Source organism: Erinaceus europaeus, chromosome 4 (genome assembly GCF_950295315.1).
Source record: "Erinaceus europaeus chromosome 4, mEriEur2.1, whole genome shotgun sequence".
Taxonomy (NCBI): Eukaryota; Metazoa; Chordata; class Mammalia; order Eulipotyphla; family Erinaceidae; genus Erinaceus; species Erinaceus europaeus.
The window spans coordinates 52600726-52617188 of record NC_080165.1 but is presented as its reverse complement, the minus strand read 5'-3'; the positions used below and the strand labels follow the sequence as shown (position 1 = coordinate 52617188).

Sequence of the window (16463 nt, the reverse complement as noted above, 5' to 3'; positions counted from 1 at the left end):
TTATTCAATTTAAAATCTATCGTGTCTGAGATGAGAATGGCTGTTCCTGCCCTTTTTTGTGGACCGTTAGCCTGTATGATAGTTTTCCATCCTTTCACTTTAAGTCTGTGTTTATCTTGTTGTGACAGATGTGATTCTTGCAAGCAGCATATGGTTGGGTTATGTTTTCTGATCCATCCCCCCACCCTGTGCCTTTTGATGGGTGAGTTTAAGCCATTGACATTTATTGATATTATGGATTTAATGTATTGTAGTGCCATTGTTCTAAAAAACAATTTGTTTACTCTGATATATTACAAGTATTATAGTGATGTTCTTGTTTATAAGAGGTCTTTTAGTACCTCTTTCAGGGCCGGCTTGGTGATAGTTGCCTCCTTTAACTGTTGTTTGTCTAAGAAGGTTTTGATCCCTCCATCTAGCTTGAATGAAAGTCTAGCAGGATACATAATCCTTGGTTGAAACCCTTTTTCATTCAGGGCTCGATAGATATCTTGCCACTCCCTTCTGGCTTTTAGAGTTTGAGTTGAAAAATCTGCAGAAAGTCTTATGGGTTTTCCCCTGTATGTGACTTTTTGTTTCTCTCTTGCAGCCTTTAGGATCCTTTCTTTATCCTTACTTCTTTTCATTGTGACTATGATGTGTCTTGGTGTTTTCAGGTCTGGGTTGATTCTGTTTGGTACTCTCTGGGCCTCTTGCACCTTGATATCCTTTCTGTTATTCAGGTCTGGGAAATTTTCTTGTATTATTTCCTCTAGGATGTTTGCTTCCCCTTCCTCTCTTTCTTCCTCTGGCAGGCCAATTATACGAATGTTACTTCTTTTGAGATCATCCCATATGTCTCTGTTGTTGTTTTCAGTGTCTCTCAATCTCTTTTTAAGCTCTTTCACCTCTTTCTTAGTTTTCTCTAACTCATCCTCTGTCTGACTAATTCTGTTTTCTGCTTCTGTTAGTCTGCTTTCCCTTGCCTCAGCTTCTTTCTTCATTACAGCTATTTCAGCTTTCAGTTCTCTAATTGTCTCAAGATAATCAGTATTTTCCTTGGGGGTCTCAACTGTTGTTTCCCTAATACTACCATTTCTTTCCTCCAATGTTGTTTTCATTTCTGTGATTAATAAGTTTATTATTGCTTGCATACTTTTCTTATCTATGGTTACTTCTGACTGATTTGTGGTTTCTTCTGGGCTCTTGTCTTCATTCATTGGGGTAGCAGTTTTATTTGTTTTTAATCTACCCATTTTTTTTTTAAATTTATGTGTTTCTCTCTTTTTTTTTTTTTTAATGCTCTGTTGTTCCTCAGTTGTTGTGTTTTGAGCACAAGTAACACTGTACTAAATACCTTTATGACAATTGCACTCACCAACCTCCGGAATAACAGTAGCAACTGAAGTAAGTATTGAAGGAGTTTAATCGTTACCAGTTAGCCAAACAATTTCTCCAGTCCGTGAAAAAATAGTAACCAAATCCCAGTGAAGAAAGAGAAAAGGAAGAGAGGATAGCAAGAATAGACAGTTATGCAAATCTACTATCCAGTGTATATTCTAAGGGTAACAAGAGTGTAAAGGGAACTAGAGCAGAGATACACACGTAGAGAGTCCACTCTGGGTCAGATTTCTTCCCCAAAGTAATTCACAAATTCAGAAAGGCAAAGAAGAAAGAAGTGTATGACAAGATTAAAAAAAAAGAAAAAAAAAAAAAGAGAGAGATAGAGAGAGATAAGAGAGAGAAAAGGGAGAAGATAAGAAGAAGAGTTGTAATTAAAGAGCAGTGCGAGGAACTTCCCAAATGTGTATCAGTGAATTAAAAAAAAAAAAAAAAAAAAAAAACCCTGTTTGGTGGTATGGGGTATCCTGCTAGTAGCTGGTCCCAGGCACTGCTTATGGGGGGGGGGGGGGCGGCGGCGGGAAGGATGTATGCTTGAAAATTAAAAGGAAGAAAAAAGAATTTTTTCCCCCTACTCTAATTCTTAACCCAAATTAAGTTATAGACACATCCTTGGTATGACCGTTATGGCCCCTTATTGGCTGGCCTGCTAAAGGCAGAAAATCCTATTGTTTACACGAGATGTGTCCGGAGCTCAAAGGCTGGCCGCTTCTCCGGGCGCCATCTTCCGGGAAACCCCGCCCTCCAGACTTATTTAAAGGATTTCTCAAAAATGAAAACTAGCTCCAAGTCCTTTGATCCAATGAGAGCTATACTCAAGAAGTCTTTGGATCCACCCTCAGGGTCGCGGTGGACCCTCGCGACTCCCAAGAGGCAGCCCCCGAGCTAAAGTGCTCTCTCCGGGTCCTCTGCCCGCCGGGCTCTGCAACCGGCGGAGGAGCCGCCTTCCCGGGCGGGCGGAGGACAATGCCCGGCGCACTCGCCTTGCCTGGCGCCGCCTGGGAATTCTGGCGCCCCGCTAGTCCGTGTCACCTTTGCTCTAATTGTTAACCCAAATTAAACTGTAATCACTTCTTTGGTGCCCCCCCCTTACTGACTGGCCTGCTAAAGGCAGAAAATCCTACCGTTGCCGACGATGCTATCAGAGCACTCGCTGTCAGCGATTTCTCAGGCCGCCGCCATCTTCTTCTCTCCGCGGTTCATACTTTTATACATTTTGCTTGGCAATTACTATGGGATTTTGTACAGTATGCTTCTTATTTTAAACCATTTTTCTGATGATGCCATCTTGCCATCATTTGACTATGTATGTATCATCATTTCCACTCCCCTAGACATTAATGCCCATTCCTAAGATGGTGTTATAATTTTATAATTCTATTTTTATCTTGCTCAATTTTTTGTCAAAAAAAAATTCTTCCATTCAGAGAGAAGAACTCTTTTCAGCACTTATTATAAATAATTTCTAGTTTTCTTTGCTTTGTTAGGACTTTAATTTTCTTTTATATTTGATTGATAATGTTGCTGTCCTGAGTGGTTTTGGCTGGCATTTTTGACTGAGTATCTTGAATATGCCATTCCACTTTCTCCTGGCACGTAGAGCTTCTGCTGAGAACCTGATGAAGATTTGAGGAAACAATTTTATATGCTGTGTTCCTTTTTTGTTTTTCCACAAGGCTTTCTTTAATATTTTCTTTGTCTTAGTTTTTTTTTTATGTTTCACTAATAGGTGTCTTGTAGTTCTCTACCATTTACAAAAGTAGGTGATTTTGTTTGCTTCATTGTCCTAAATACTCATTTTCTCCCTCAAGTTTGAGGTATTCTCAGCAATCATTTCTTTTTTTTTTTTTTAGTTTATTTATTTAAAGTTTTTATACTTATTTATTTTTATTTTGTTTTTTATTGTTGTTGTAGTTATTATTATTGTTGTTATTGATGTCGTTGTTGTTGAATAGGACAGAGAGAGATAGAGGAGGGAGTCAGCTGGTAGCGCAGCTGGTTAAGAGCAGGCAGCGCAAAGCGCAAGGATGAGCGTAAGGATCCCGGTTCCAGCCCCAGGCTCCCCACCTTCAGGGAAGTCGCTTCACAGATGGTGAAGCAGGTCTGCAGGTGTCTGTCTTTCTCTCCCCCTCTCTGACTTCCCCTCCTCTCTCTATTTCTCTCTGTCCTTTCCAACAACAACTACATCAATAACAACAGCAATAAACCAACAAAGGCAACAAAAAGGAATAAATAAAATAAATATTTTTTAAAACATTAAAAAAAAGAAAGAAAGAAATGGGGAGAGGAGGGGAAGACAGAAAGACACCTACAGACCTGCTTCACCGCCTGTAAAGCAACTCCCCTATAGGTGGGGATCCTTAAACCGGTCCTTGCCCTTCCTGCCACGTGCGCTTAACCCTCTGCGCTACCATAGTTTATTTTTATATTATAGAATTACATGTCGACAAGGGTTTGAACCCACACCATTCCCACCACTAGAGTTCTGAATTTTCAGTCTCCCCACTGTAATCCACCACGGTTCCCCTGAAGTTGTAGACATGGGCCAACCATCATATCTACAACTATCTGTCTACATTTATACATAATTGCCCCTTTCTTTTCTAATTCAATCCTCTCTTCCCCTCCAAGCCATTCGTGACAACATAACTACCTCCGTATGTCCCTCTCCTTTTCCTTCTGTCTACAATCATTTCTTCAAATCCTAATCCCTCCCTATATCTCTCATTTCCTGGAATATCCACTATCTTTCTGTTATCTTTTCTAATGAAGTCACAATAGATATCCTGGCATTTCTTTACTGTTGTACATTCTCTCTGTCTCTTCATCTACCTGGATAATTTCCAAGTTTCTATGTTTGAGCTCACTGATTTGTCGCCCCTTTAGGTCTATCCTACACCTGTTGCTGTCCATGGCACACTTGATCTTATTAATTTAATTCTCTACAAACTAAATTTGTGTTAGATTCTTGTGTATAGCTTCAATCTTTTTTAGAGTGTTAGTTTTATATCTAAATTCCTTAAATTGTTTTTCTTTTTTATATTTATTTTCCCTTGTTTTTTTATTGTTGTTGTTATTGATGTCATTGTTGTTAGATAGGACAGAGAGAAATGGAGAGAGGAGGGGAAGACAGAGAGGGGAAGAGAAAGATAGACACCTGCAGACCTGCTTCACTGCCTGTGAAGCGACTCCCCTGTAGGTGGGGAGCCTAGGGTTCTAACCAGGATCCTTAGGCAGGTCCTTGTGCTTTGCACCACGTGCACTTAACCGCTGTGCTACCACCAGACACCCCCTAAATTGTTTTTCTTTGTCTCTTGGGAGTCTTTTATGATACTTTTTTCAAATTCTAGAAGTTAGATCCCATTCTTCCTAGCCTTCAAGTTAGGCTCATGGAGAATTATGTTCTTATGGCATCTCTTATAATTGTATTGTTGTTAGAAGTATAGCTTTCTTGTTGCATTTGGAATGTCTACAATACTCATTTGAAGTCTGTTTTATTTTTAATCACAGTTACCTACCTTCACCTATATTCAGATACTTGAAATAATTTTTTTCTACAGGAAATGGTTTTGTGTCTACAGTTTTGGTCTCTTTTTGTATTGATGTGACTTTCCTTAATTGCTACCATTGTCCCTTCACCACTTAGAACCAGGAGGTTGCTGACATATCCACCATTCTCAGACCCACCCCCGCCCCTGCTTCTTCAACAAGGTTGAGCACAGAAGGGTTCTACCATAGCAGGTGAGGGGTCTGATTCACTATGCTTCCTGTTTCTTCCTCTCTTTGCTTAGGGGTCAAAGTTCATGCTTAACTAACAGTACTAACTACTGGCACCAGCACGCTCTGACAACGAACATTCTGTTGATTATTTCTATAAGTTTGGCAATTTGTAAATATTCCATATATTAGTGTTAACATATAATACCTGTCTTTCTATGTCTAGCTCATTTCTCTTCGCATAATGCTCTCTAACATCATCATTGTTCCAAACAATAGGATTCCTTTCTTCCAAGAGAGAGAAAGAAAGCAAGAAAAAGATCGAAAGAGAGCTCTTGTTGGCCATACACTCACTAACAGCCAGTTAGTTTGTTTCCATATATTGACTGCTGTAAATACTGCTGCAATAAACATGGCTATGTGGCTATTTTTTCAAAATACTGTTTCCTTCAGATATATACCAGAAGTGGTATTATTAGATAGTGTTGTAATTTGACTTTTGTTTAATGAAACTCCTTACTATTTTCCAGATAATATAAATCTATTTACATTCCCATTAACATCACACAAGAAATCGCATTTCTCTATAGTCTAACTTCAATTTATTGTATTTGTCTTATAGAAATAGTCATTCTAAAAGATGGTAATTTATTGTGGCTTATATTTGCATTTCCCTAATTACTAGTGGTGTTCTTCACACCACCATAAATCAGAGCTAAGGAGTGCTCTGGTTTAAATTTTTAAGAAGTGTGAGATCTTGACTTTTGCTACACATGGTTACAGCTAGATGGACCTAGATAGGAAGCAAGCCAGAAGGAGAAAGACAAGTACAGAACAGTTTCATTGTGATTTTTCTGGCTTCATAGATTGTTTTTAAAATCATTATCAGTTTTATTTCCTTTCCTGTTCTCTCTCAGGACTTTTCCAGTTTACTTCTATTTGGCTTTAATTGCCTCTTAATGAGGAAACGTTTTACTAAACTTTTGCCTCAAGAACACAATTTCACATCTTCCAAAAGTATGTGATAGGCCATTTCACCCACTTTCAAGAGGCATAAAACAATTCTTTTAGAATCTCTTTTTATTTATTAGTGGGTAGCATTATTTTCTTATCTTTTATTATATTTAATTAAAATCCACTGTCAATTATTTTTTATTATCTTCATTTATTTATTAGATAGAGACTATCAGAAATTTAGAGGAAGGGAGAGACAGAGAGGGAAAGAGACAGAAGACACCTGCAACCCTGCTTTACCTCACTCACAAAGCTTGCCCCCTGAAGGTGGGGACGGGGGCTTGAACCTGGGTCCTCACGCATTGCAACATGTGGGCTCAACCAGGTGCGCCACCACCTGGCCCCTCACTGTCAATTATTTTATCTTATCTAAACACCAGAAGGTTGATCTTTCAATTACTTGTTCAGGAATTTTATCTAGATCTTTATTATTTATCACTTGCTCCAAGACTTCAAATTTTTTATGTACAGAGATTTCCTAGTTTATAAAAACTAACTTTAAGATTATTTTTTAAATTTTTTATTTATAAAAAAGAAACATTGACAAAACCATAGGATAAGAGTGGTACAACTTCACACAATTCCCACCACCAGAACTCTGTATCCCATCCCCTCCCCTGATAGCTTACTTATTCCTTAACCCTCTGGGAGTATGGACCCAAGGTCATTGTGGGATGCAGAAGGTGGCTTCTGTAATTGCTTCCCCACTGAACATGGACATTGACAGGTCGATCCATACTCCCAGCCTGTCTTTCTCTTTCCCTAGTGGGGTAGGGATCTGGGGAAGTGGAGCTCCAGGACATATTGGTAGGGTTGTCTGTTCTGGGAAGTCTGGTTGGCATCATGGAACCTGGTGGTTGAAAAGAGAGTTAACATACAAAGCCAAATAAATTGTTTACCAATCATGGATCTAAAGGCTATAATAGTGCAGAAGAAGGGTTTGGGGTCCTCCATTTTGTAGATAGCTAAAAGGCATATTTTAGTTATATTCCAAAGGATCTGTGGCTATACTAGTTTTGGGGGGTTTTTTTGTTTGTTTGTTTGTTTTTGTTTTGTTTTTCCCTTATCCTGAAATCTGATATGCCGGTGGATCCAAGTTGTTGTCTGGGGAGATGATGTCATGGTTGGAAAAAGGACCAGAAAGCTGGATCAGGGAAGAGAGTAGCTCCCTAATATGAGAAAGGGGTATAAATATTGTTGACTTTAAACCCCATTGATTTGATGTGACCTGGGGCCCATATTCAGCTTAGGAGTCTATGTGATCTCTGCATCACTGATCTCTGAGCTCATATTCTGTGGTCATGAGTAGGAACATTCCAGGCTGCACCAGTATCGACCCATTTTCCTCAGGTGTAGCATAGAGAATGTTGTCCATCCTCCCTTCAGAGGATGGTACATCCTCTACCATTATTGATCCAAGATGAGGGCAAGGTCCTATAGGGGCCCACATCTTTAAGATTATTTTGAAAGTAATTTCATCTTTGATGTCTGTCTTCCTGAAGGTTTCTCCAACACTATGTTTTAGGTCAGTCACTGCACTCTTCTTTCCTCTGATCACAGTTATGAATCTTTTATAACTTTCCTCATTGTTTCTCTAAATTTGTTGCAGTCCTCTTTCATAATTCTTCTCAACTGATGAGCATCCCTCAGATCATAGCTCTGAGACCTTCACTCGTAGGTCTCTTTGTTCTGTTAAATTTGAGGGCTTTCTTTAAACTATTTGTCCACCATTGCAGAAGAAGTTTTTATCTTATTTCTGCATTTGATTCTCCATGAAGACTAGGCCCACCAGTCAGTACAGAGGGCAGATGCAGTAGTTTCTGAGCCAGTTAGGGGCAGAGCCTTAACCAGAACTTAATAGCAGACACAGGGGCATGGAGGCTACCTGGAACCATGTATTAGCTGAACCCACAGTTGCCACAGAGACACCAATGAGTAGCTGTGGCAGAGGTGGTGCTTGAGTGTATGACAAGAGCCGAAGCTGCTGGAGCTAAAGCAGTTTGAGTCAACAGTGGTGAAAATTCAATGGAAAAGATTATTGCAATGGTGATATTCTGGACAAGTGATATGGAATTGAGTTGGAAACGGATTTTTACCTTTGTTCTGAGTCTTTCTGTCCTCACTATCAAGAAGCTGGGCTTTCCCCCCTTCACTGTTAGTTCATCTTAGTCCAAGCTTGTTATCATGCTGGTTTTTCCATATATGTTTCAGTTTTTCTTGTGGTAAGAGTCACAGGTAGAAACAAGACTGCTAATCTGCTGCCATCTTGGTTAAAAGTCTTAAAGTAGTTCTTTTGAACATCCAGAGTCTAGCAATTTCTCTACCTTAGCTAGTCTACATAGCTCCTCAGGTTATGCAAGTGCTTCAAAATTTTACTTTACTAAGCCTAAACTGTGATAACAGTAACTTTACAAGTTACGTATCTCAACTTTAATTCCACCTACCTCTTACACACTTTCCATATTCTTGAAGGACATGAGCTGTTTACCTGTGCATCATTATTAAGAGCCTTTCATAATAGAATTCATAAGAATAGTTTATTACTACTTATCTTAAGGTATTAAAGAATACAAAGCAAATTTTCCCTTAACTCTGGCTATTATTCCAAAAAGCGTAACAATATTGGAGAGAAGACTTAAGGTATCTCACTACATTTGATAAAAATAATAAAAAGAATTAAAAGCAAAATTTTGCCTTATAAAATTGAAAGACATATTTTCAGCTTTTTATTATTAATAATTTTTGTTTGTTATAGGTTTATTATATTGGGCTAAATAAATCACTAAATTTAATTTTAACCATTTCTATTTGTTTTTTTGGGGGGTGGTTGTTTGTGTGGGGATTGAACCTGGGACCTGAGAGCGTCAGGCATAAGGACTTTTTGCATAACCATTGTGCTATATCTGCAGCCCTTGTGTTTTCTTTTAATTTCTTTTTTATTGAGGAAATGCTGTTTTACAATTCTGTTGTTGCCTCAGGGGTACAATTTTACTTCTCCACAAAATACATGTTAGCTCACCTTGACCATCATCAATATACTTGCTCCCTCCAATGCAGAACATTAGCCCCCTCACCCCATGATAACTCCTTTCTCACTTTCCCTTTGTGACATTAGAACCATAGAATGTACATGTTTCATACTGTCTATTCTCCACACTTTAACTAAGAATGCCATCTTTTCAGAGGAAGTAAAACTCTATCAATATTTTTTGACAAATTTTATGCCTCATTTTCAATTAAGAAAAAAAGGATATCTTTGTCTTATTTTAGGTTTGTGCCACTGAAAAAAGTATAGATGCTTTATCCTTATTATGACTATTTTCTCTAATACAGGCTGACCAGTACTTAGGAAGACTCTATTTAATTTATTTCATTACCAAAAACGATGGTCTGTAAGCCTGACTAAGCAAGAATACATGTCAGTAAGTGCTGATAGAATGGGGGCTGGGTGGTGGTACACCTGGATGTATGCACACGTTCCCACCTGCAGGGGGAAAGCTTCACAAGCGGTGAAGCAGGTCTGCAGGTGTCTCTCTTTCTCTCTCCCTCTCTATCACCTCTACCCTTTTTATTTCTAGCTGTCTCTAACCAATAAATAAAGTTAATTAAAAAAAAGAAAAAGAATGAGTGAGTGAAGGAGTGCTTGATGATTGTTTAAGTTAATGATTCATTATACTGTTAATGTTACAGTATATGGATTTATTCCCACCCCATTAGTCTCTTTACTGCGCCTCTTACATCTTTATTTCTGAGGGTGTAGATTAGAGGATTGAGGCTAGGTGTGACAACAGTATAAAAAAGGGCAATGAACTTGCCTTGATCATGAGACTTTCCTGAGGGTGGCTGGAGATATATACACATGGCTGGAATAAAAAAAAGAGAGACAACCATAAGATGGGCTCCACATGTACCAAAGACTTTCTGAAGTCCAGTTGTTGTCTTCATCTTAAGCACAGCCCTGGCAATGGCACCATAAGAGCCAAGGATGAGGAGGAGAGGTGTGAGAACAAAAATAGAGCTTGTAACCATGAGTGTCAGCTCATTAGCATGAGTATCAACACATGAAAGTTTCAGGAGAGCTGGAACTTCACAGAAGAAGTGGTCTACTCGGCGATGCCCACACAGGGGTACCCAAATGATAAAGGAGGTATGCAGTGCTGAGTTGATAAAGCCACTTGCCCAAGTAGTCACAGCCAACAGATGGCAAAAACGAGGGTGCATGATGGCAGTGTAATGCAAAGGTCTACATACAGCAGCATAACGATCATAGGACATCACTACAAGTAGCACACATTCTGTGGATCCCAGTGCAAGGGCAAAGTAAAGTTGAGCCATACACCCCATGTAAGAGATGGTCTTCTCTGAACCCCGGAGGTTAACCAGAAATTGAGGGACAGAGCTCGTAGTATAACATAGATCCAGAAAAGAGAGGTTTGAGAGGAAAAAGTACATGGGAGTGTGGAGATGAGAGTCCAGGTATGACAATATAATGATGAATAGGTTGCCTGTCAGTGTCATCAAGTAAAACATCAAGATAACCACAAAGAGAACTACTTCCAGATTAGGCCAATTAGAAAAGCCCAGTAGAACAAAGTAGTCTTCAGAGCTTGAATTGCTTTTTGCCATCATAATTCATTTGTCACCTAAGGAAAGAATTGCATGTAATTTTTAAAACATAAGAAAATACTCCAAACATTAGAGGGACACATGAAAAAGAAACAAAAGTCAGTATGACATGCCTAATCCTATTTAATTCTGGGACAATCTGGGCCCTAAAACTTACGATGCTGATTAACTGAAAGAAAGAAAAATCCACAAACTTGCATTAATAAATATAAAATAGGGGTCCAGGCAGTGGTGCTCTATTGAGTGTACACGTTCCTATGTGCAAAGACCCAGGTTCAAGCCCCCACTTCCCACCACTCCTCACCTCACAAGCAATGAAACAGGTCTACAGGTATCTATTTTTCTCTCTTCCCCTCTCCTTTCAATTTTTCTCTGTGCTAGCAAATAAAATAGTTTTTTTTTAAGAAATAAAAGCTTCTGGAATGGTGAGTTTGTTGTACTGGTACCAAGTCCCAGCAATAACCCTGGTGACAACAAAAATAAATAAATAAATAAATAAGTAAATAAATAAATATTAGCAAAAAATAAAATTTATTCTTGTCTGTAGGATTTTAGTTAATGTAAACGATATGGTGGAAAGTGTAAGTGGGTGGGGGGCAGGCAGTGCCACTGGGTTAAGCACACATACTACCAAGCGCAAGGACCAGAGTAAGGATCTTGGTTGGAACTCCCAGCTCCCCATCTGCAGAGAGAAGGCTCACTTCACAAGCAGCAAAGCAAGCAAGTCTGCAGGAGTCTTCCTCTTCTCCTCTCTATCTCCCCCTCCTTTGTCAATTTCTCTCTGTCCTATCCAATAAAATGGGGGGAAAAATGGCCTCTAGGAGCAACGAATTCGTAATCCCAACACCAAGCCCCAGCAATAAAAAAGAAAAAAAAAAAAAAAAAAGAAAGAAAGAAAAGTATAAATTAATGAAGGGAGTGAACGTAAAAGGAGCAACGGGATGGTTACATCATCTAAAATATCTCCTCACAAAATACTTACTAGCATAACATAAAGTAGTAAAATTTATTATAAAGAAAAAGCTGGTGGACACCATCATCGTCAAGTAATTAGTGTTAACTTAATATCACTGTTGTTGAGATAAATCAAGGTTGTATAACTACTGTTACAGTGCTCTGAACAGGACATGTTACTTCAGTTATACTATAGTCAAGACGTACAGCATGATTCTTAGAATGAGCAAACACAACACAAATTCCAATTGAGACAAGATGACCTACCTATGCTCTTCAAAAACATCTAGAGAGGAGTCAGGCAGTAGAGCAGCGTGTTAAGCGTGGGTGGCGCAAAGCATAAGGACCTGCGCAAGGACCAGCACAAGGATCCCGGTTCGAGTCGCGGCTCCCCACCTGCAGAAAAGTCGCTTCACAAGTAGTGAAGCAGGTCTGCCTTGTTCTCCCTCTCTCTGTCTTCCCTTCCTCTCTCCGTTTCTCTCTGTCCTATCCAACAACAACTACAACAATAAAACAACAAGGGCAACAAAAGGGAATAAATAAATATTTTAAAAATCTTTAAAAAAAAACATCAAGTTGAGAGCCAGGGAAATAATACATCAATGGAACATAGAATTTGAATTTCATTATCTTACTTATACAAAAATTAACATGTATTGAATTCATTAAGTGATTTTTATCATTTAATATACTGTTTAATAAACCTTAACATTTACTTTGTAGATTTTCAATATTCCATGAAAGATTATTATTACTTTTGTTATAGTTATTATAACTAGTTATAGCAGCCAATCATTTAGATCTTTCTCTGCTATGTTTTGCTTCATTCAGTTTGACTTCTTTGCTTCTGCAGCCAATTCTTTCTCACATACTTTCTAATAAGGGCAGGAGTTCAAAAGGAGAGATGTGAATATATTACAGATCAGAGCCACCTGTGACCCTCTTTTGGGGCCCATGAATTGCTCACGTTCTCTAAGTGCAATTCTTAAAAAGAACTAGCTAATTGATTGAGCTTTAGCAGGAAAGTTAGAAAGTCTTAGATGTCCTCAAGGGTGGTGAGACCTATTCAGGCCTTTATAATTCTTAATCATGAGCTATGAAATTATTCTAGACTACTCTCTGTAGCTCAGAAACCATCTTGTATAATTGATGGTAAATTTAAAGAAATCTCTTTAAAAGTATTTTATTTTATTTTTTATTTTACTGAAAGAGAGGCACAGAGAGAAAGATGGTAAAAGAGTGAGAGAGGCCAGGGTACTGTTTAGCTCTGGTTGTTCTAGTGCCAGGGATTGAACCTTGGAGCCTCTGGCATGAAAGTCTTTTGCATAGCCATTAAGTTATCTGCCTAGTTTCATTGGTTTTTTTTTTTTTTTCTTTATTTGAAAAGAAATTGGAATGACAGAAAGAAATTGGAAGAGGAAGGAGAGATAGAAAGGAAGAGAGAGATATATATACACCTGCAGACCTGCTGCACCATTCATGAAACTTCCCCCCTTCAAGTGAGGAACAGGGGACTCGAATCTGGGTCCTTGCATATGGTAACGGTGCTCAACCAGGTGTGCCACTGCCTGGACCCCAATGGTAAATTTAAGATTAAATTACAAAAAGTGAGGGGCGGAGGGTGCAAAAGAGATAGGTTAATAGTTATGCAAAAAAAAAAACTTTCATGACTGAAGCTCCAAAGTCCTAGATTCAATCCTTGTCCCATAAACCAGAGCTGAGTAGTGTCCTGGTAACAAAAATAAAATAAATTAAAATAAATAAATAAATAGCAAAACCAAGGTAATTATAATAATGTAGAGATTTTTTTACTTGCATATTTATGTATTCATTTACTTTTAACTCTCTCTTCACCAAACCCAGTCCAAGTTTTTTTTTTCCCTTTCCTTGTTTTGTAAATTCTACCTAGAAGTGAAATCATCTGGCATTTAGCCTTTTTTGGTTCACCTTACTTAATATGAATCCTTCTAAGTGATATCTAATAAAAGTCAAACTTGAATGATGAATTTCCTCCCCAAAAAATTGCTCATATCCCATCAAAGAGAAATTAGCTGTGATCAAACAATAAGTCATAAAGGTTATTTCCCTGAGAAGTCACTTCCATGTGAGAGATGGAAAAATTCCAACAGATTTTTCAAATTTCCCCTAGAATATGAGAATATGAATCCAAATGGTACCAGAATCCAAATGGTACCATTGCTTTTTCTAGTACATATATGATTCTTTCTTCTCTATATAGCTGCCTAAGTAACTTAGTACTACTGAAACAATGTGGCTACTATGAGATTTTTTTAATTTTGTTGGTATTTTTATTTAATTATTTATTGGATAGAGACAGCAAGAAATGGGGAAGGAAAGGCGTCATGGAGAGGGAAAGAGACAGAGAGATACCTGCAACCCTGTTTCACCACTCATGAAACTTTTCCCCTACAGGTGGGGACCAGAGGCTTAAACCCAGGTACTTGTGCATTGTAATATGTGCACTCAGCCAGGAGCACCACCACCCAGCCCTCCTACTGTGAGATGTCTTCATCTCCTGAATGACTCACTCTTCAGCTTTGTTTTTATAAATATTTTTTACTAATTTGATATTGGTTTACAATTTTAGATTTTAGGAGATACATTTGTGTGTGTGTGTGTGTGTGTGTTCATGAGTATTCCTATGTGTTCATGAATATTCATATACATTCAACTCATTGTACCCGTCACCAAAGTTCTTGTGCCATCACAATAATTGGAACCTTCTACTTAACCCACCATAGAAAGGAGCATAAGATAAGGGAGGGAAAATCTAATTTAAGGTGGAAATCTTATGGTTTAACTTCCTTCTTACTATAGGGAAAGGAAATAAAACTTTAACAAAGGATATTTTTATGGACTGTGGATTGAAATTTATCTTCATTTTTGTTTTCAAATAATACATTATAGAAGGAAAAGTAGTAAACCCCAATCTCTTTCCCATTCCCATATCACTAATCAACTGGCTTTTTCTTTTTTTTTTTTTTTTTAAGATTTTTTTGTTTATTTATGAGAAAGACAGGAGGAGAGAGAAAGAACCAGACATCACTCTGGCACATGTGCTGCCAGGGATCGAATGTGGGACCTCATACTTGAGAGTCCAAAGCTTTATCACTGAGCCACCTCCCAGACCACAACTTGCTTTTTCTTATATCAGTCTTCCTATACTCTTACCTAGTATGTAATACTCAGACCAGTTCTTGCCTTCTACCTCTTCTGTGTCTGTCCACTTTCCATGTCTTCTTGACATACCCTCTATGTATGTATATTGGTTTCATCTCCTTGGAATCAACATAAATCACTGCCAACAACATGTATTTGAATCTACTATATCAGATTAAGAAAGCAGAATCTGAAAACTCTGACTACTGTTGGTACAGAAGAGAAAGTTCTGAATCTACAACAATATTTGGTTTTAACTGGAAAGAGGAAATCAAAGCATGGTACATCAGGGGATGAACCCCTTTTCCTGTAGCAAATGGAGCCTTAATAAAGAAAACAAAAGAATTATGTTCCTTGTTTTCCTTTACTGAGGCCACTGGGAGGGTAAATCCCAAAGTGGCAATTAATGTCCTTTAAGGAGTTGTCCTACTTAGATGTTTCTGAAACACACTTTCAAAATGATACCACACTGTAACATTAAAATAACAATGAGTCTGTAGACAGACCATCACTGAGTTTTAAGCTGTGTTTATAGTAGAAGAAAGAGAACTCATTATCATGAAGGGGTGAGGGAAAAGGAAGGACACCCAGAAATTGTAACAGGTATAGGTGAAGCAGGACTGCAGGTGTCTTTCTCTCTCCCCTTTTCCTCTCAATTTCTCTCTGTCCTCCCCAATAAAATGGAAAAAAGGAGTGTGGGGAAGAATGGCCACCAGGAGTGGTGGATTTGTCATGCCTTCACCAAGCCCGTGATAAGCTTGGAGGCAAAAAAAAAAAAAAAAAAACAGATGAATGGTTAAGAATGTTGTGAATAGGGCCAGGGAGATAGCATAATCGGTATGCAGAGACTCTCACATCTGAGGCTCCAAAGTCCCAGGTTCAGTCCCCCAAACCACCATAAACCAGAACAGTGAACAAACTGAACAGTGCCCTGGTTAAAAAAATTTTTTAAGTTGTGAATATATATATATATATATATATATACATATCAATACTACTTAGCTGTAAGAAATTAAATTCTCTTCTCTTAAAATACAAAAGGTCAAAGACATATGAACAGTTGCTCCAGATCACTGATTATCAGAGAATTGCAAAGAAAGACAACACTGGGATAGCACCTCACCCCTGTGAGAATGGCATACGTCAAAAAGGACAGCAGCAACAAATGCTGGAAAGGTTGTGGTAACAGAGGAACCCTCCTGCACTGCTGGTGGGAATGTAAATTGGCCCAACCCCTGTTGGGAGCAGTCTGGAGAACCCTCACTAGGCTAGAAATGGACCTTCCTTATCACCCAGTAATTTCTTAACTAGGGATAAAGCTTAAGAACTCAGTCACACCCATCCAAAAAGATGTATGTACACCTATGTTCACAGCAGCACAATTTTTAATAGCCAAAACCTGGAAGTAACCCAGGTGCCCAGTAACAGATGAATAGCTGAGAAAATTGTGGTATATATACACAATGGAATTCTACTCAGCTATTAGGAATAATGAACCCACCTTCTCTGACCCATCTTGAATGGAGCTAGTAGGAATTACATTAAGTGAGAGAAGTCAGAAAGAGAAAGATAAGTATGGGATGATCCCATTC

At 38.4% G+C, this 16463-nt stretch overlaps 1 protein-coding gene across 1 annotated transcript; it reads right to left on the bottom strand.

Moving 5' to 3' along the window:
- Positions 1–9810: 9810 nt before the first annotated feature.
- On the bottom strand, positions 9811–10747 carry LOC103127569 (olfactory receptor 2J3). Its single transcript, XM_007538468.2, is given in 2 exon segments — positions 9811–10725; positions 10727–10747. Coding segments are annotated over 2 exon segments (936 nt in total).
- Between the last annotated feature and the right edge of the window lie 5716 nt (positions 10748–16463).